At 59.1% G+C, this 17,830-nt stretch overlaps 1 protein-coding gene across 5 annotated transcripts; it reads left to right on the top strand.

The window, feature by feature from the left end:
* Window positions 1–542: 542 nt before the first annotated feature.
* On the top strand, window positions 543–17,829 carry KCNH3 (potassium voltage-gated channel subfamily H member 3). 5 transcript variants are annotated; one of them, XM_036299125.1, is made up of 15 exons: window positions 543–1,190; window positions 2,588–2,821; window positions 3,280–3,414; window positions 4,618–4,751; window positions 5,189–5,429; window positions 5,772–5,929; window positions 6,011–6,218; window positions 9,804–10,076; window positions 10,388–10,587; window positions 10,936–11,185; window positions 14,361–14,578; window positions 15,212–15,534; window positions 16,003–16,109; window positions 16,657–16,775; window positions 16,865–17,829. In XM_036299125.1, the coding sequence occupies exons 1-15, from the start codon at window positions 1,115–1,117 to the stop codon at window positions 17,459–17,461; spliced, it is 3,273 nt and encodes a 1,090-aa protein (XP_036155018.1). In that variant the 5' UTR covers window positions 543–1,114; the 3' UTR covers window positions 17,462–17,829. The 5 variants fall into 5 exon arrangements, with proteins under 5 accessions (XP_036155018.1, XP_036155021.1, XP_036155017.1 ...); XM_036299128.1 differs by having other exon boundaries at window positions 544–1,190; window positions 2,592–2,821; window positions 5,186–5,429; XM_036299124.1 differs by having other exon boundaries at window positions 544–1,190; window positions 5,186–5,429.
* The last annotated feature ends 1 nt before the right edge of the window (window position 17,830 follows it).

The raw sequence follows: 17,830 nt of genomic DNA, 5'->3' as shown, positions 1-17,830 counted from the left end.
GTGATGAATAGAAATATGGGGGCAAGGCAGAGGGTCTGGCCTCCCCGCATCCGCGCACACCTGTACCCTTTCCGCTCCGGAGCGCACACGGGGAGCATTTGAACCTTCCTCCCAGGGCTTCCCACCCTCCAATTTCCCAACAGCTCCCGGCTGCAGCGGCATCTGCTATAGATGGAGCGATCCATTTCCAGGGGTCAAGTTGAGGCTGAGAAAGGCTGGCATGCCCAGAAGCTGTGTGCAGAACGTCCCCCTCCCCCCAGTCGCCTTTAGACTTCCCCTGCACAACTGGGATCCCTCCAGGGGTCCCAACCTCCGCCAACTACCCGGCCTTCACCTGCTGCGCTAGTGCCCCCACCCCTTTTCCGATTACAGTTTCCTCGGGGAAGGCACACTCTACCTTCCCTCCCGCCCCCGCCCCCAGCCCCAGCCTCTGCTCAGGTCCCTATTGCGGAGAAGGCGCCGCTCCCCTGCGGCTGGGGAGCCCCAGCCAGACCCGGCGCTCGCCGGTCCTTCTCCGCAGGGTGGGCCGGGCGGCTTGGGGCGGGCCGGGCGGCGGGGATTGGAGGACCGCCACCTCCCCTGCTCCCACCGAGGTCCCGAGGGGAGGGGGTTCCCTCGGTGGGAGTCCTGTCCCTTTAAGGAGGCGGCCCTGCCTGGGTGTGCCCGGTCTCCATGGTTACCCCGGTGCAGGCGGCGGGCGCCCCAGGGAGGGAGGGAGGCTGCCGCTTCTCCCCGACAGACGGAGGGAGCCGCGGGGACCCGGCACCCATTCGAGCCCGTGCGGGAGCCGAACTGCAGCTGAAACGGGAGCCACGGTCGCCGCCGTTGCGAGCGGAAGGTGCCGAGAGCGCAGCCGGCGCTGAGTCTGGAGCCGGGGATTCGTGGGCGGCCGGAGCGCGAGGGGCCGCGCGCCATGCCCCGGGCCCCGACGGCAGGGACGGCCCCTCGCGCGCGGGCGGCCGGCGGGGCCTGCGAGTCTGGGGTGGGCATTGTCCCCCGACAGCTGCGCTAAGGGGCGCGGGGCCCGGCGGGGGGCGGCCGAGCTGGGCGCCCTCCCCCGGCCCTGAGTCCCCGCGCCCCGGAGGGATGGGGCGGGCGGCCACGGCTGCCTAAGATGCCGGCCATGCGGGGACTCCTGGCGCCGCAGAACACCTTTCTGGACACCATCGCCACGCGCTTCGACGGCACGCGTGAGTCCTACCCTCGGCCCGATGGCCCCTGAACGAGCCGGCCCCTGCCCGGGGTTCCGCGGGTCCGGCACCCAGCATCTCGGTTGGCCGCCCTCCTGCGCTCACCCTCCCTCCTTCGCGCTCCGCCTCCACCTGCCCCAGCTGGTAGCTGAGACCTCCGTCTCCTTCCAGACGCCCATTCCCCTCACCCCCTCCCGCCCCCAAGGTTTAGAATCAACTCTGACCCAGGCCAGGAAAACGGCGAGAAGCCTCCGGGTTTGGGGCTTGGGGTGCCGTCTGTTTGCCGAGGCGCGACCCCAACCCAGTCAGTCTTGCCCATCCTGTCCCTGGACATGGCGCGTTCCCACCCACTACCTTCTGCCTTCGCACTGGCGGGATAGCGGGTGAGGTGGGGGCTCAAAAACAAGATTTAGACAAGAGGTTCGCAAATGGAGATAGAGTCGGTGGGACTCAGGAGTGTACCGCTTGGCCAAGCTCACCTGACCGCCTAAACCCACGGAGTCCACTAGCCCCCAAAGGTCGATTTGGAAGCTACCAAGGAGACTGGGGAAGTTTGGAGAAGGCGACCAGAGCGTCTAGATTGTGGGTTCCTGAGGTCTGAGCACAGGGAAGATCATGGCAGCCCCTCCCCTCTCCTCCTCCCCCCAGGGGGCTTCCCAGCTCCCTGCCTGGCGCCCTCTGTGGTCTCCTGTTCCTGATAGAAAGCCGGTGGGAGCCCTTCTGTGAGCGTCCCCCCCACCCCAGGCTTCTCCGTCTGCGTTGCTGTGTGCTTGGCTCCTGCTGATTCAGCACCCCCCACTTCCCAGTACATTTCTGGCTCCAGACTCCATATTCAGCTCCCATTCTTACACTCTCATTCTCGGTCACATTCATTCATTCCTGAGCCAGGGCACCCAGCTGGGGCTCAAACAGGGCAGAATGGATGGTGGCCTGGACAGCCTCTCAGGCCAGTGGGAGGGGCCACATGGCCAAATTGGGTGCCTAGCTGGTGAGTGAGCTTAGCAGAGGTAGGGTGGGGCTGAGGCTGGCCTAGAGCTGGTGCTGTGGTCCTCCTTTCAGCCTCCCCAAACCCACCTCTTGCCCCAAGCTGCTCAGGACACACTCCAGAGGGCACAGTGCCCACACTGCATTCACCAACCTCAGTGTTCACAGGTCCTGATTCCCAAATGCACCCATACACACACTGCAAAGAGTGGGGCACTGACACAGGTGACACGCTCATTCCTGTTCATAAACATTCCTGCCTAACCCTGTCCACACCCCCAACACGCGCACGCACGCACGCACGCACGCACGCACGATTCCTGGGTCTTAGGAAGCCCACCCTAATGGAAAGGAGGGGTGGTGGACCCTGCACCTCTTGTCCCAAGCTTCCTCTGAGAGATGCTCTCTTGCAGACAGTAACTTCGTGCTGGGCAATGCCCAGGTGGCGGGGCTCTTCCCTGTGGTCTACTGCTCTGATGGCTTCTGTGACCTCACGGGTTTCTCCCGGGCTGAAGTCATGCAGCGGGGCTGTGCCTGCTCCTTCCTCTATGGGCCAGACACCAGTGAGCTCGTCCGCCAACAAATCCGCAAGGCCCTGGATGAGCACAAGGAGTTCAAGGCAGAGCTGATCCTTTACCGGAAGAGTGGTGAGGGGCCACCTGGCACCTCTTCAGTTTCCCCCAGACTGGCACCCACCCCATCCTTTGTGCCTCCTTTCCATTCTCATCTTCTCCATCTCCCCATCTCATCCTAACTTCCCACACACCCACCTCCTCTTCCTCCACCCCACCCCATCCCCGGCCGTCCTCTCTTCCATCCTCACCCCGTCCTTAGCCTCCATTCGGTTTCCCATCTTGGGTTCCCCAACCCAGCAGGAAAATGTCCCAGTGTCAGTAGGACAGATCTGTGAACACACATGTCTGACCGTCATCCCTGCTCTCCCTTGCTTTCTACCACCCTGTTCCATCAAAACCTGTCCGAGATGGAGCAGGCGGCTGCTGCCCTCCCAGGGTCCTGCTGTGCCTCGCCGTGGGTGTCAGTGGAGCCTCTGTCACCTGGGGCAGGTGGAGAATGGGAGCTGGGCTGAGTCTGTCTTTGTGCCCAGGGCTCCCGTTCTGGTGTCTGCTGGATGTGATACCCATCAAGAATGAGAAAGGGGAGGTGGCCCTCTTCCTGGTCTCTCACAAGGACATCAGTGACACCAAGAGCCGAGGGGGCCCTGACAAATGGAAGGAGACAGGTGGGTGCCTGTGGGGCCATTGATTTAGCGTCTGTGGCTGGGGTGTTGGTCACCTCAGGCCTGAGCTTGTGGCTGCCCCACCCATTTACACTTGTTGGCTCCCACTCTGCTGGCTGAGAGGCCTGTGCTGTTCTCCGCTCCACATGGCCCGGTATAGAAAGCCTGTTTCCAAGTAGACTGGTGGGTATACAGTTGGAGCATTTTGAAGTTTTGTTATTACTAATCCTCACCTGAGGATATCTTTTCCATTGATTTTTTTCTTTTTTTAGAGAGAGAGTGGAAGGGAGGGAAGGAGGGAGAGGGGAGAGAGAGAGGCAGAGAGACGGAGAGAGAGAAACATCGATGTGAGACACACACATTGATTGGTTGCCTCCCACATGTGCCCCAACCAGGGCCAGGCATCGACCCTGTAACCCAGGTATGTGCCCTTGACCAGGAATTGAATCCGAGACCTTTAGGTGCATGGGGCAATGCTCTACCAACTTAGCAACACCAGCCAGGGTGTATGGTTGGAGTTTCGAAGTCAAACTTGGTAAAAAACTGAAAGCAAACTCCACTAGTGCCTGTGAAGTTCCATTTTCTGACCAATTAGTGAGGCTGAGCCACAGCCCGCAGCCCCAGGCCTTTTCCTCACATGTCTGACTGGAGAGCCCTGGCCAAAGCCCCCCTTTAAGTCCTCCCAGGGCTGGGAAGGCCCTTAGACAGCTCACCAAGCTGTCATCCGAACCTGCTCCACGGCCTCTCTGCCACTTGGGGGTGTTGGGTAGTCTCCATTCCTCATCCCCCACCCCAGCCCTGACTCAGCCTCTCCACAAGGTAAGTTCTTAGTGGTCCCTGCACCTGGACCCTGCAGCCCTTCTCTGAGCTTCTGCAGCTCTGCCTGATGGCCTCTGCTTGCTCTGCACTCCCCCCACCCCAGGGACCACCTCTCCCCTCTGTTCCCTGGCCTTTCCCGGTGGAGAGCCTCTCCTGCCTTGCCTTGGTCCACACCTCCTTCTCCTTCAAGCAGGCACTGGGTGTCTCAAGCACCTGTAGGGTTGCCCTTTGCCGGGGGTGCAAGTGATTCTAGGAAGGGAGGCATGCCAGAGCCTCCAACTCTAAACAGACCAGTCAATGAGCCAGACCTGTCCATGGGCCAGCACCTACTATCTTACACCCAAGACCATTCCACCATCGTCCTCATGGGCCCCTCTTCTTTTGCAGGTCGTGGCCGGCGTCGATATGGCCGGGCAAGAGCCAAAGGCTTCAATGCCAACCGGCGGCGGAGCCGGGCTGTGCTCTACCACCTGTCTGGGCACCTGCAGAAGCAACCCAAGGGCAAGCACAAGCTCAATAAGGTGGATTGAGCACTAGGGTGTGTGTCTGGGGGTTGGGCCAGGGTAGGGACGGCTGAGGAGATGGAGGGGGCAACTGAGAATGTCCAGGAGACCACACAGGCCCCACCAGTACTTTGGGGTTGTGACTGAGGGAGGGACTGTCATATGCACGATCCATCGAAAATATAGAGGAGGGTCTTGGCCCTGGGGTCAGATGGGCTTTTTGGCTTAATCCTGGCTCCTCCCCTAAACAGCTGTGTGACCTTAGCTAAGTCACTTGACCTCCCTAATCCTCAGTCTTCTGCTCTATAATGTGGGGACTCGAATGCCTATGTCAGAGGTTACTTTGAGAATGCAGGGAGGGAAAGAAGATGGATGCCTGTCCTGGACCCTATCCAAACTCAGCCTGTACCAATTTCCTGTCATCCTGCCTGGACCCGCCCTGCCTCACTCAGAAGGTGTTTGGGGAGAAGCCAAACTTGCCTGAGTACAAGGTAGCCGCCATTCGGAAGTCACCGTTCATCCTGCTGCACTGTGGGGCACTGAGGGCCACTTGGGACGGCTTCATCCTGCTCGCCACCCTCTACGTGGCTGTCACCGTGCCCTACAGCGTGTGTGTGAGCACAGCCCGGGAGCCCAGCGCCGCCCGCGGCCCCCCCAGCGTCTGTGACCTGGCCGTGGAGGTCCTCTTCATTCTTGGTAGGTGCCCTCTGTGCCTCCCACCCAACCCCGTGCCAGGTGCCCCTTGGGCTTTCGTGGGGAGAATCTGCATGGCCCCAGTGCCCCGGGCCCTCCTCCTGTGGGCTTTGAAATCAGACCTAAGTCCCACATGTGTCTCTGCCGCTAACGGGTTGTGTGACCCTGAGCCAGTCAGAGCCTCTCCAAGCTTCAGTTTCTTTCTCCATCCAATAGGCCTAGCCGTGTTCACCTTTTAGAGTTACTACAGGTCAAGGCCCCAGGATAGTGTCACATACTGAGCTGGTGCCCAGTAAAGCGTGGCTCCTCCCCACCCTGAGACAAGTCCCCCCGGACATTCCACAGACATCGTGCTGAACTTCCGAACCACGTTCGTGTCCAAGTCGGGCCAGGTGGTGTTTGCCCCCAAGTCCATCTGCCTCCACTACATTACCACCTGGTTCCTGCTGGACGTCATTGCCGCCCTGCCCTTTGACCTGCTACACGCCTTCGAGGTCAACGTGGTCAGTGTGGCCGGGCAGGGTGGGTTTTGGGGTGGGACAGTGGGGGCTGGCCCAGGAGTGACCTCTCCCCCCCCCCCCCAGTACTTCGGGGCCCACTTGCTGAAGACTGTGAGGCTGCTGCGCCTGCTGCGCCTGCTCCCGCGGCTGGACCGCTACTCGCAGTACAGTGCTGTGGTGCTGACCCTGCTCATGGCTGTGTTTGCCCTGCTCGCCCACTGGGTGGCCTGCGTCTGGTTCTATATTGGCCAGCAGGAGATTGAGAGCAGCGCATCTGAGCTGCCTGAGATAGGTACGAGAGGCTGGGGTGGGAGGGGGGCATTCGAGTGTGCATACATATGTGTCCAGGAGTGTGTCTACTCGAGTGTATGTGTGTCAGGGAAGTGTGAATGCATGTGTCTCTGTCAGGGCATGTTTGCGAGCTGGTCAGAGATGTGTAGAAGTGTGTGTGTGTGTGTGTGTGTGTGTGTGTGTGCTTGTATGTGTGTGTCACAGTAACATGTGTGCAAGTAGACGTGTGTTTGAGAAAAATGTGGGGGTGGTATGTGTGTGAGTGTGACAGCCATCACCTCACAGTAGGCCTGTTCTCCAGCAGCGGGGCATTGTGGAGAAAGCCTGGTGGGCTGCCTGGAGGAGTCTTATTCACCCATAATGACCTTCTTGTGGCCAAACTTTTATCACATTCTTCAAGCCCCTGCCTAGCTGGAGAAGGCTGTGCAGGGAGCCAGTGTCCTCCAGGGTTCCTCTGATGTCTGGCACTTCCCTGCTACCTTCTCTGAAGCTCATCCCCCAACATCTCGGCTCCTAAGCCTTAGTCCCCACTCTTGTCACCTCCAGGCTGCATCTCTCTCGGCTGCTTCTCAGCCCTCCTCCAGCCTAAAACTCGGTCTTTTCCACATCCCACCAGTGTCTTCACTCTCCTTCATTTCACCTCCACTTTCACAACTCCTCCCTCTGCTTACCTCCCACTCACATCTTAACTCCTGCTAGGAGAGCTTCCAGCTCTACTTCTCATCCCAAAACATCACCCGAAATGTCATCCAGCGGGTCACAGCGATCTGGGGCCAAACCCTCATCCTCTTGAAATCCCTGTAGCACCTGACCCTGCCAAACACAGTCTTTCGAAATGTTCCGCCCCTCTGCCCTGGGCTGGCCTCCTCCTACTCCAGCCCCTCAGCTCCGAGCTTTCCTCAGATCGCCCCCCTCTCACCTTGTTCTCCCTTGCAGTTCCCCTGGCGTCACTACGTGGACATCTCAACTTCCATTTTTTCTCTCTGACGCCAAACCATTCTGTCCCAGCCATTTCTAACTCTCCATGCTTGCAGCTCCAAAATGTAACACCCCAGTCTTCCTCCCCGCCCTCCAGCCCTCCAGCCACCTCCAGTGCTGGCCTTTCGCACCAGTTCCCAGTCAGTGGTAAGACATCAGCTGCTCTGACAGCCTGTCATGACTGTCCACTCCTCGGTGGGAGCCAGGTTGGCCTTAGAAACCTACTCGGGTCAGTTCCCAGGGATGGGGAGGCTCCTGTGAACACTCTCTCCTTCTCCAGCCCAGAGAGACCCGTGTGAGGACCAGAGGGCCCACCTGGACATTTCCCAAGCCCTGGAGTCACCGAGCACACAGATGCTCCAGGCAGTGTCAGCTCCTTGGCGCCTGCCCTTCCCAGAGTGGGGCTGTGTGGAGGCTGCTCTGGGTTCAGACGGCCGTTCAGTGAACATGTAGTCAGAGGGCCAAGAGATGGATAACGGGGACACAAAGCGCTGACCCCAAAGTGGGCTGAGACACCAAATTCCTGGGTCCGCCCCTCCATCCCCAAAGGGGACCCAGGCACCCTGGGCTTTAGTCCATGTAGCTCTTTTGTCCTGGCTACTTCACGGGCTAAGGAGCCGACATTGGTAACACTTGTGGCTCCCAGCGGGCTCTGAGTCCACCAGGGAGAGCCTGGTGATGTGGGGGAGGCGGATTGCTTTGTAGATAGACATGGCCATTCTTGTACCCTTGAACCTCAAGTTCCAGAGTACTTTTGTCCTATTTGGGGCTGGTACCAGTTCACATCTGGGTTGTTTCCAAGTTCTTCGGGTCATCACCTCCACCTTCTTTCTCCAGGGAAACTATCCCAACCCGGGCTGGAGTCACACCAGACCTCCCAAAGTCCGGCCCCGCCGGCCCGCTCTGTCTGCGGGAGGCACCTTCCTGTGGCTTCCTGGCCTTGTTCCCCTGGTCCACGGCCCGTGGTGTGGGCACAGGATTCCTGCCCCAGATTCCCATCAGCCCAGTGGAGATGGGCTGGATTTTCAAAAGACTGTGCTAAGTACTGAGGGACTCGCTCAGGGCAATTCACAGTATACGTCACCAGCCTCAGGAACAGACTCTGCTGGCCTGACTCCCCATATGGAGGCCCAGGCCAAGGTGAAGAGGGGCACCTCAGCCACCCTCCCCTGTGCTCCTGCTTCTTTCCCCGTGCCCCCCTCCCCCCCCTCACCTGGCCACTGGCTTCACCCTCAGGGCCCAACTAATGACTGAAAAGTTTTGCACGCTCCCCTGCATTCTCACAGGACACCTCAATTAACAGGAGGGGAATCTCACCTTGGCTCAGGCCTTCTCACAACCCCCCAAATTTCTTGGCCCGGAATTTGATGCCCCAGTGTGAACCCCCATCTACCTAAGCCGAGTTGCTTGCCTGTACTTGTTTCCATCTTGAGATTTTGCTTATGCCTTTCCCTATACCAGGAATGACCTCCCCCACCTCAGTTTCTTTGTATCAAAACTCTATCCATCCTCTGAGACCAAGGACAAATGTCTCCTCTTCCAGGAAGCCTTCTAGCCGTAGCCCATAGCATGTTGGTGTGAGCCCCGTCGTGTGGCACTCTGGCCTTGTGTAACTCTGGATGTAGCTCCTACCCTGCAGGAAGCTCCCATGGGTCCCCGCAGCTCCTGGCCTCTGCAAAGGGTTGCCAAATGAATGAATGGGTGGGTAGGTGAGAGAGGGAGAGTTGGGATCATGGTGGGGGGGGACACAACATGTGTAAGGTGTTGGGGAGAGTGTGGAGCAGGGGGTCTAGGGTGTGTTGAGGTGGGAGGGGGCAGGTGCATGTGAAGAGGTAGGTCCCACTGCTCCCACCTCCTGCCAAGGGAAGCCCAGAGAATGGGGTTGATGGGGAAACTGGGATGATCTTCAGCCTCCACCCAGCCCGCCAGGCTGGTCTGTGTCTGCATGTGCCCAGGTGCCTGCCTGCCTGTGGCCTTTGAGTGTTCTCACCCATGTGCTTGTATCCGTGCGAGTGTGTCCCCTCTCCAACCTGGACACCAGTGTGCAAGCACCTGTGTAGCCTTGTCTATCTCCCAAGTGCTCACTGGCCTTCTCTGTGTGAGTGGCGTGGCTGTGCCTCTGCGAACGTGCTCACATGTGTGTGCCCTTGTCCTCCTGCCTGTGGGGAGCACGTGTATAGCCTTGGTGGTGTCATGTGCATATCCATGTCGCTGTGCTTGAGAACATGCGTGTGAAGTTGAGTGGTGTGTGTGGTTGTGTTTAGAGATGAGGCAAGTTCAAAGATGAGTGGACAGGGCAGAGGAGGTGGCCTCGCCCATCCAGCCCTGGGAACAGTGGTCTGGGGTTAGTGCCAGCTGTGGGGAGAGGGTACAGTGCTCCTTACTCCGTCCTCGGCACCAACAGACTCCAGCTGGGGAGATGGCAGCCTCAGCCTCAGGCTAAGGGGATGGAGAGGAGGGCACTGGGCCGGCAGAGGAGGAAGGTGGAGGGAAACCATGGCATAGATCTGTATCCACATGTCCCCCACCCCGGGGCTACCAGCAGGCATACCTGCACCCACAGCCTGGCGTGCTCTCCTGCTGACTCGGGCCCCTGCCCCCTTCCCAGGCTGGCTGCAGGAGCTGGCCCGCCGACTGGAGACCCCCTACTACCTGGTGGGCCGGAGCCCAGCTGCAGCGAACAGTTCTGACCAGAGTGACAACTGCAGCAGCGAGGCCAACAGGACGGGGCTGGAGCTCCTGGGTGGCCCGTCCCTGCGCAGTGCCTACATCACCTCCCTCTACTTCGCACTCAGCAGCCTCACCAGTGTGGGCTTCGGCAACGTGTCTGCCAACACGGACACGGAGAAGATCTTCTCCATCTGCACCATGCTCATCGGGGGTGAGGCCTGCCACGCTCTGGGACGCTCCCAGACTTCTGGCCCCAGGTGGCCCCTCCCTCTCCACCTCTCCCAGGTTCCCACGGGTCTTCCCAGAAGTTCTTCTGTTTTAGGGGCCCAAGGACCTTGAGGCCAAGGCCGGGAGAGCCGATTTGGCTGCAGGCCTCCATGCCACCCAGCGCAGCCCTGTGCCTTTCCCAGGAGCCTGTGGAGGACGAGGGGGGGCGGGGCGGGACAGACGTGCGCAGCCTGGTGTCGGTCAGGCTGGGCCAGGCCGGTCCTGGAGGTGACCCCCTCTCGCCACCCTCCCCAGCCCTGATGCACGCGGTGGTGTTTGGGAACGTGACGGCCATCATCCAGCGCATGTACGCCCGCCGCTTTCTGTACCACAGCCGCACCCGCGACCTGCGCGACTACATCCGCATCCACCGCATCCCCAAGCCCCTCAAGCAGCGCATGCTCGAGTACTTCCAGGCGACCTGGGCCGTGAACAACGGTATCGACACCACAGAGGTGCGCAGGCCTCCAGGCTGACCCTTCTAGCTTTGCTCCTTCAAGGGGTGTGCAATTGGTCTAAAATTCTCAGGAGTGGGCTGGGAGGCCAGGAATGCAGAATTCTGGCCTCCTTGCCCTTGCTCTCTCCTGGGGGACAGCAGCATGGGGCAGAGGGTGGCCAGGAAGGTTTGGAGGCCCCTCTCCACTCTTGTTAGGTCTGGAGGAGGAGAGCTGGGCTGCTCATGGAGGGAACAAAGTGGCAGAGAGGGAGGCAGAGAGCCCCTCAATGACCAGTCCCTGTGGGGCAGGTTGGAGGCTGCCTCCCTTTCTGCCACCCCAACCCTCCCCTCTGCTCCCCACCTGCAGCTGCTGCAGAGCCTTCCTGATGAGCTTCGAGCAGACATTGCCATGCACCTGCACAAGGAGGTCCTGCAGCTGCCCCTGTTTGAGGCGGCAAGCCGCGGCTGCCTGCGGGCACTGTCCCTGGCCCTGCGGCCCGCCTTCTGCACACCCGGCGAGTACCTCATCCACCAAGGCGATGCTCTCCAGGCCCTCTACTTCGTCTGCTCCGGCTCCATGGAGGTGCTCAAGGGTGGCACCGTGCTTGCCATCCTAGGTTTGTGAGGGTGGGGGAGAGGGCTTGTGGGAGGCAGATGGCCCCGTGTGCAGAAAATCCAGAGAGGGGACCCAGGCAAGACCACCTGGAGAGACAGCCAGGATGGAGCCAGGAGCAGCCATGGAGCAGCCATGGAGCTCTGGGAAAAGCTCAGCGTGGGCCTGGTGGCGACGTAAGGAGGTGGAACCGATTTAGAGGGTGTCAGAGGCCAGAGCGAGTGGGGGACCAGTCAGTCTGTCGTATATGACGGGACACGGGTGAGCGGCACTTTCTGACAAGGAAGAAATTCAAACGCTGAGGATTTAAGTGCTGGAGAGTGTTCAGGAAGGGCTGGGAAAGCGAGGAAAGGACATTTGCTTTGTGGGCCTCCCACCACCACTGGGCTGGGGAGAGAGGAGATGCTACTACTCTCCCAGGGCAGATGACAGCCAGCCCAGGGCCTTGAGGGATGACAGCAGAGTTCAGAAGCAGCATGTATACTCCTTTCTTGGAAAAGGAAAGAGGTGAAAAGGGGAAAAGGAAAGGATCCACTCCTTGACAAGGAAGAAGAATTTGCAGTTATGGAATCAGCATCATAATAGTGCTGACGCCAGGGTCTCACAGCGGGGCCAGCTTGCACCTTCCTCTCAAGCAAACCTCAAAACCCTGGGGGAGGAAGTGGTGTTATTCCTATTTTACATAGAAGGAGACAAAGGTTCCCAGAGGTTGATGAACTGACAGGCTTAGAACTTGTCTACCCAACTTTAGACCTCAGGCTTCATACACTGTGCTACCAGGCGCTCTGCTCTGTGGAGACTGCACCCAAGAAAGGGCTTTGTTTCAGGATGCCCTGACGTGCAGCACATCTGGGCATCCGGGAAACATGGGCTGCATGGCACCTGGGCTATGAGAGGCTGCCAGCAGTGACCTCAGAGGGCCTTGCACACGGGAAAGGCCTGGACGGAAAGGAGGTGGCACCCTAACCACGGCTGAATCCTCAAGCAGCCAAGCACTTGTAGACTCACTGTGTGGACAGGTGATGCCCGGAGCAGCTGCGATGTGTACTAATCTGGAGAATCAGGATGACCAGATGCCAGCAGCTACTGTGTCCATCCTCTCTCCCTCGAGGAGGAAGATGTTCCGACAGGAAACAGGTCTTGGAATTGAGAGAGGCAAGAGGCTGCTTCACTCTTCACCTTGTGTCATTCATGAGTTTGGCTTCTGGGCCAGATGCCGTTTGTGCCAGGACTCTGAGCAGACAGAGTTAATGGCTGCTCACATGTGTCTGTCCGTCCTTGAGAACTTGTGGGGAACTGGAGAGATTCACAAGGGTGAGAAGACAGATTTTGATCATTGCAGACTGGTCACCCCAAAGCAAGATTGTCAAGTGGATTATTAAACAGATGGCTTCAGCCTGCATCGAGGAAGCAGTGTGGCTGGGAGCTGGCATGAGTCCTGCAAGAACATGTCTTCACTGATGCCAGGCACCAGATCTCAGAATAGCCACGTTCAGAATTGATACAGAGCCTCAAGAATGACCACCACCTTCACCCCGGGCCTTTGCCTCCAGAATGTCCCCAGCACCGGGACTTACTTCACCTTTGACCCATCCTGTCCCTGCACATCTGTTCCAAATGAACTGTTTCCTCTGTTGACTTGGCCGCTGTGGGTGCCCAGAGAATGCCTGATTCCCTGGGACCTGGTTCACTGCTTTGCCTTCATCCCACCTCCCACCTGCTTCCTTACTTGAACATCCAGTGACTCCTGCCTGCTCCTGGCAGCTAAGGCTCACCGTGCATCTAGCAATGTCAACTCCAGCCCCTTCCTCTGTGTATGAACTAAGCTAAGCATGTGCAAACTCCGTGCGGGGGAGGAAGAAGGCAAGCCAAAGAGGTGGGTTGGACTGTGGTGTCAGGAGGATCTTGATGAGCTTGAGTGGGAGGCTCTGCTGAACTGCCAGCCTGGAGGGTGGTCGCTGGTCCCTGAGACCAGTGGCACAAAACTCTGTCCCTGCTCCTCTCTTGTTTCTCAGTTTTATCTCACCTCCTGGATGAAGACAAGAAATATACACGTATCCTATTTCCGGATGACACACATGAGGAGAGAGCTCATTCATCAGATGATCACATTGAGATCCAAACAGCTCTCAGAAGGAACCAGAAGGATGGCCTGATACCAAGAAAATAAGATTTAACAGTGATGCATTCTAGTCTTAAGTTTGAGCAAAAGTCCATGAACATTTAGCGTTGTGCTGGCAGCATGAGGCAGCCCACGGCGCGGGCGGCAGTGATCCACCTTCCCGAAGGATAAGGAAACACTTTAATCTGTGAACTGACTGGCTGTGGGTTGAGCTGGCTTGTGAGGGCAGTGGGTGCTCTGTCCAATCCCGGGTGGCACCCCATCCCTGTTGGAAGGATCTACAGGGGACTTGTGGGCAGGGGAGGAAAGGAAAGGAATTCTGATTGATGGCCTATGTCAGGCACTTTATCTCCACTAACTTACTTAATCTTCACCACATTTCTGTTCGGAGACACCGCATTTCATTGATTCTAAGACATACATTTTTCCCCTCCGTTTAACATTTCTGAGATTGGGATACAGATTTACAATCTGTCAGCCAGGTGGCAGAGTCAGCAGGTGGTGGGATACCCTTCGTTGACACCTGCTGGTCAGATCAGGAAAGCACCGCAGCCTCAGTTCCATGCGGATCTATTGCAGAGACCAGGCATCAGGGCTGGAAGGACATGAGCTTGGCATTTCCACTGTGCCATATGGGCACTGACCTGCCGGCTCCACACTGTTCCCGGATAAGCTACCCCCGAATCACCTGCGAGGCCGGAAAACCATCGGATCATGGGGTCTCCCGTGGATACTCTGACTCTGTAGATAGGAACGGGGCCTGGGAGTCTGGCTTTTCACTGTCCCAGAGCACGCTGGCCCCCGGGCAGGCTGGGAGCCACTAGAATTGGTGACTGCTCACTGGTCTCAGGTAAAATTTGGATGTGTGTCAGCACAGTGGCTTTGATCCCGTGTGCTGCAGCACCTGGGTCACAGTGCTGTCCTGGCCCCACAGAGGGGAAGGGGGGGGGGCAGCTGAAAAGCCCTCAGCCCATGAGGAAAGCTCAGTAGCCTCCATTTGACTTCCCTCCATCCAGGCCGAGGGGCGGGCTCACTGACCTCTGCTTCCTCTCCCCAGGGAAGGGAGATCTGATCGGCTGTGAGCTGCCCCGGCGTGAGCAAGTGGTCAAGGCCAATGCCGACGTGAAAGGGCTGACGTACTGCGTCCTGCAGTGTCTGCAGCTGGCTGGGCTGCACGAAAGCCTGGCACTGTACCCGGAGTTTGCCCCACGCTTCAGCCAGGGTCTCCGAGGGGAGCTCAGCTACAACCTGGGTGCTGGCGGAGGCCCCACGGAGGTGAGGATGCTGGGTATGTGCATGGATGAGGCTGGGGTGCCAGGGAGCCTGGGGAGGTGAGCAGAGGCTGGGGTTTTTGGAGGTGCTGTGTTAGTACATGGCCTGGACGAACACCCCCCGCACATGGTAGGAGTCTACACTCTCCCTGCCTCTTCACACCCACACTCTGTCCTTTAGGGCCCAGCCATGCTCAGCCACTGCGCCCAGTTTTCCTGGCCTCCAGAGTGAGGTCTTAGGGGAGGGCCGCCGAGCCCACTGGTACCAGAAAAGGAGCCTGTAGGCCCAAGAGGAGGGATGGTGTCAGAGGGCAGGGCAGCGATTACACACAGCCACCAGGCCACCTCTGAAGAAAGCCCTGCATCTGACCCGCTTCTTCACCATGAAATAAAACTGACTTATGTCACAAATTCCAAACCAGTTTTTAGTGCTGTGTTCTCTTCGACAGTTCAGTTAGCCTAAGGGACCAAGCCACACTTGGCTAGAATTTTGAGGGGCTTAGTGGCTTTTGGTGACAGCAGGAAAGCAGCCCTCCCCTCCCCCAACTGAGCTTCTTCCTCAGTGGGGTGAGGTCAGGGTGGGGGAGGTGAATGGAGCATAAGATAAGCCCAATTCCCTGGCCCCCACTGTTCGCAGGCGGACACCAGCTCCCTGAGTGGCGGCGACACCCTCATGTCCACACTGGAGGAGAAGGAAACAGATGGGGAGCAGGGCCCTGCGGCCTCACCAGCCCCAGCTGATGAACCCTCCAGCCCCCTGCTGTCCCCAGGCTGCACCTCCTCATCCTCCGCCGCCAAGCTGCTGTCCCCGCGCCAAACCGCACCCCGGTCCCGTCTGGGTGGCAGAGGGCGGCCAGGTAGGGCAGGGACTGAAGCTGGCCCCTCTGCACACCCTCGGAGCTTAGAGGGGCTGCAGCTGCCCCCTGTGCCATGGAATGTGCCCCCGGATCTGAGCCCCAGGTGAGCAGGCGCTGGGCCACTGCCCTCCGGCAGAGATAGTGCTGATAGGACCAGGGCCCCGGCCACTCACACCCCTGCCCTGGGTGCCCCTCCCTCCACCCTAACCCTCCCAGCCTCTTCCATTGCCTCGTGTAACTTTCCTGACTCCTCCGTTTCCCGGCGGCCCCTCACCCCCTATCCATATAAGTACACGCTCTGACCGACTACGCCTCTGGAGTTCCCATACCTCCCATTCAGAACTCAGCTCGGAACTCTCCTGCTGTTTCATGTGTCAATCTTGGATCCCCAGTGAAACTGCAATCTCCTAGGAGAAGGGACCTCTCATATTACCTTTCTCTTGGGGTCCCAAGCCCCCTGTCCCGGCTCCAGGGTCCTGTAACTTCTATATGAGGACACTGGGGTATCTTGTCCCAAGAAACACCGCAGTGGTTACCTGTCGATTTACTGTCCTGGTGCCTGTGTCCACAGGGTAGTAGATGGCATTGAGGATGGCTGTGGCTCCGACCAACCCAAATTCTCCTTCCGCATGGGGCAGTCTGTCCCAGAATGTAGCAGTAGCTCCTCCCCTGGACCAGGTACTGGGACCCGGTGCTCGGGGGAAGGTTGGCAGGGCACTCCCTTTGCCCTGTGACCCTCTGAGAAACCAACAGGATACAGAGGTTGCCTAGAAGCCCTCCTCCCCTCCGCCCACTGCATGGTATGAGCAGGGAGTTTGGTGGTTAAGACCAGCACCTTGGTGGTGGAGGGTGGCTGGGAACGGGTTTGGAGCTCTGCTGTCAGCTCTCCAGCAGTGTGACCTTGGTTCTTGCCTCAGCTTCCGGTCTGTAAAATGGTTGTGTGCATCTAAATAAGATAATGTTGCTAAGATCCCTAGCACAAGATCCCTGGCTCACTGGCAGGGTAGAGGGCTAAGGCAGAGTTAAAAATGGCCCCCAGCCAAGCCATGCAGCCCTGGGTGTGGACCAGGTAATGAGCTCCCAGGAGCGTCCATGTCCCTGGAGGACAGAACAAGAGACAGAAAGCAGCTTCCTGGGGAGAAGGCAAGGGGCAGGGTGTCCGAGGTCCCCTGGCAGTTTGGGCAGAATTCATTAACTTGGGCCCTATCTGTACTAACCGGGGCAGAGGCCTGGACCCTGGCTAGTAACCTCATCCTACGGTCCACAGAGAACAGCCTGCTTACCCTCCCCCTCGGACCCAGTGAGGCGAGTAACACAGACACGCTGGACAAGCTTCGGCAGGCTGTGAGTGAGGGGAAGAGGGGAGGGAGGGCAGGGAGACTGCTGTTGTGTAGGTCCTGACTCCACTGACCTTCCCTCTTCCCTCTGTGAAGGTGATGGAGCTGTCTGAGCAGGTGCTGCAGATGCGGGAAGGACTGCAGTCCCTGCGCCAGGCAGTGCAGCTCCTCCTGGCGCCCCACAGGGAGGGCCCATGCCCTCAGGCATCAGGAGAGGGGCCCCGCCCAGCCAGCACCTCTGGACTCTTGCAGCCTCTGTGTGTGGACACTGGGGCATCTTCCTACTGTCTGCAGCCCCCAGCTGGTTCTGTCTTGAGTGGGACCTGGCCCCACCCTCGTCCGGGGGCCCCTCCCCTCATGGCACCCTGGCCCTGGGGTCCCCCAGCATCTCAGAGCTCCCCCTGGCCTCAAACAACAGCTTTTTGGACCTCCACCTCTGACTCAGAGCCACTAGGCTCAGGAGAACTCTGCCCAGAGCCTAGCACCCCCAGCTCGCCGCCTCCTGAGGAAGAGGCTAGGACTGAGCCCCTGGATCCTGTGAGCCAGGCGGAGGCTGCCAGCACTGGAGAGCCCCCGCCAGGGTCAGGGGGCCTGGCCTTGTCCTGGGAACCCCACAGCCTGGAGATGGTGCTTATTGGCTGCCATGGCCCTGGCACGGTCCAGTGGACCCAGGAAGAAGGCACAGGGGTCTGACTGCCAGCCCCAGAACTCATTGTTGCCAGACATGCTGCCATCTGCTGCTTTGCCCAACGTCGGGATAGAGGAAGGGTGGCAGCCACCCCAGGGACTCCGGGCTGCCTGCTGGCTCAGGGCAGGAGCCTGAGAGCCAAGGAAGGCCTGGCCCTGGGCTCTCATGGAGGGTGGGCTGGAGCCTCAGGGACAGGCCCCGGGCTAGTCGTCTCCTGGCCCCTTCTGGTGGGTCCCCCGCTCAGCCTGCTCCTCTGACCTCTTGTCTCCTGGGAGACAGAGGCTGAGGCCAAGGAGGGGCTCTGCCATCCCCTGCATGTGCCCCTGACTCACCTGTCCCACATTTTTTATATTAAAAGGTAATAAAGAAACTAC

Source organism: Myotis myotis, unplaced genomic scaffold (assembly GCF_014108235.1).
Source record: "Myotis myotis isolate mMyoMyo1 unplaced genomic scaffold, mMyoMyo1.p scaffold_m19_p_3, whole genome shotgun sequence".
NCBI lineage: Eukaryota > Metazoa > Chordata > Mammalia > Chiroptera > Vespertilionidae > Myotis > Myotis myotis.
The sequence above is the reverse complement of the archived record's forward strand: the minus strand, read 5'-3'. Positions and strand labels throughout refer to the sequence as shown.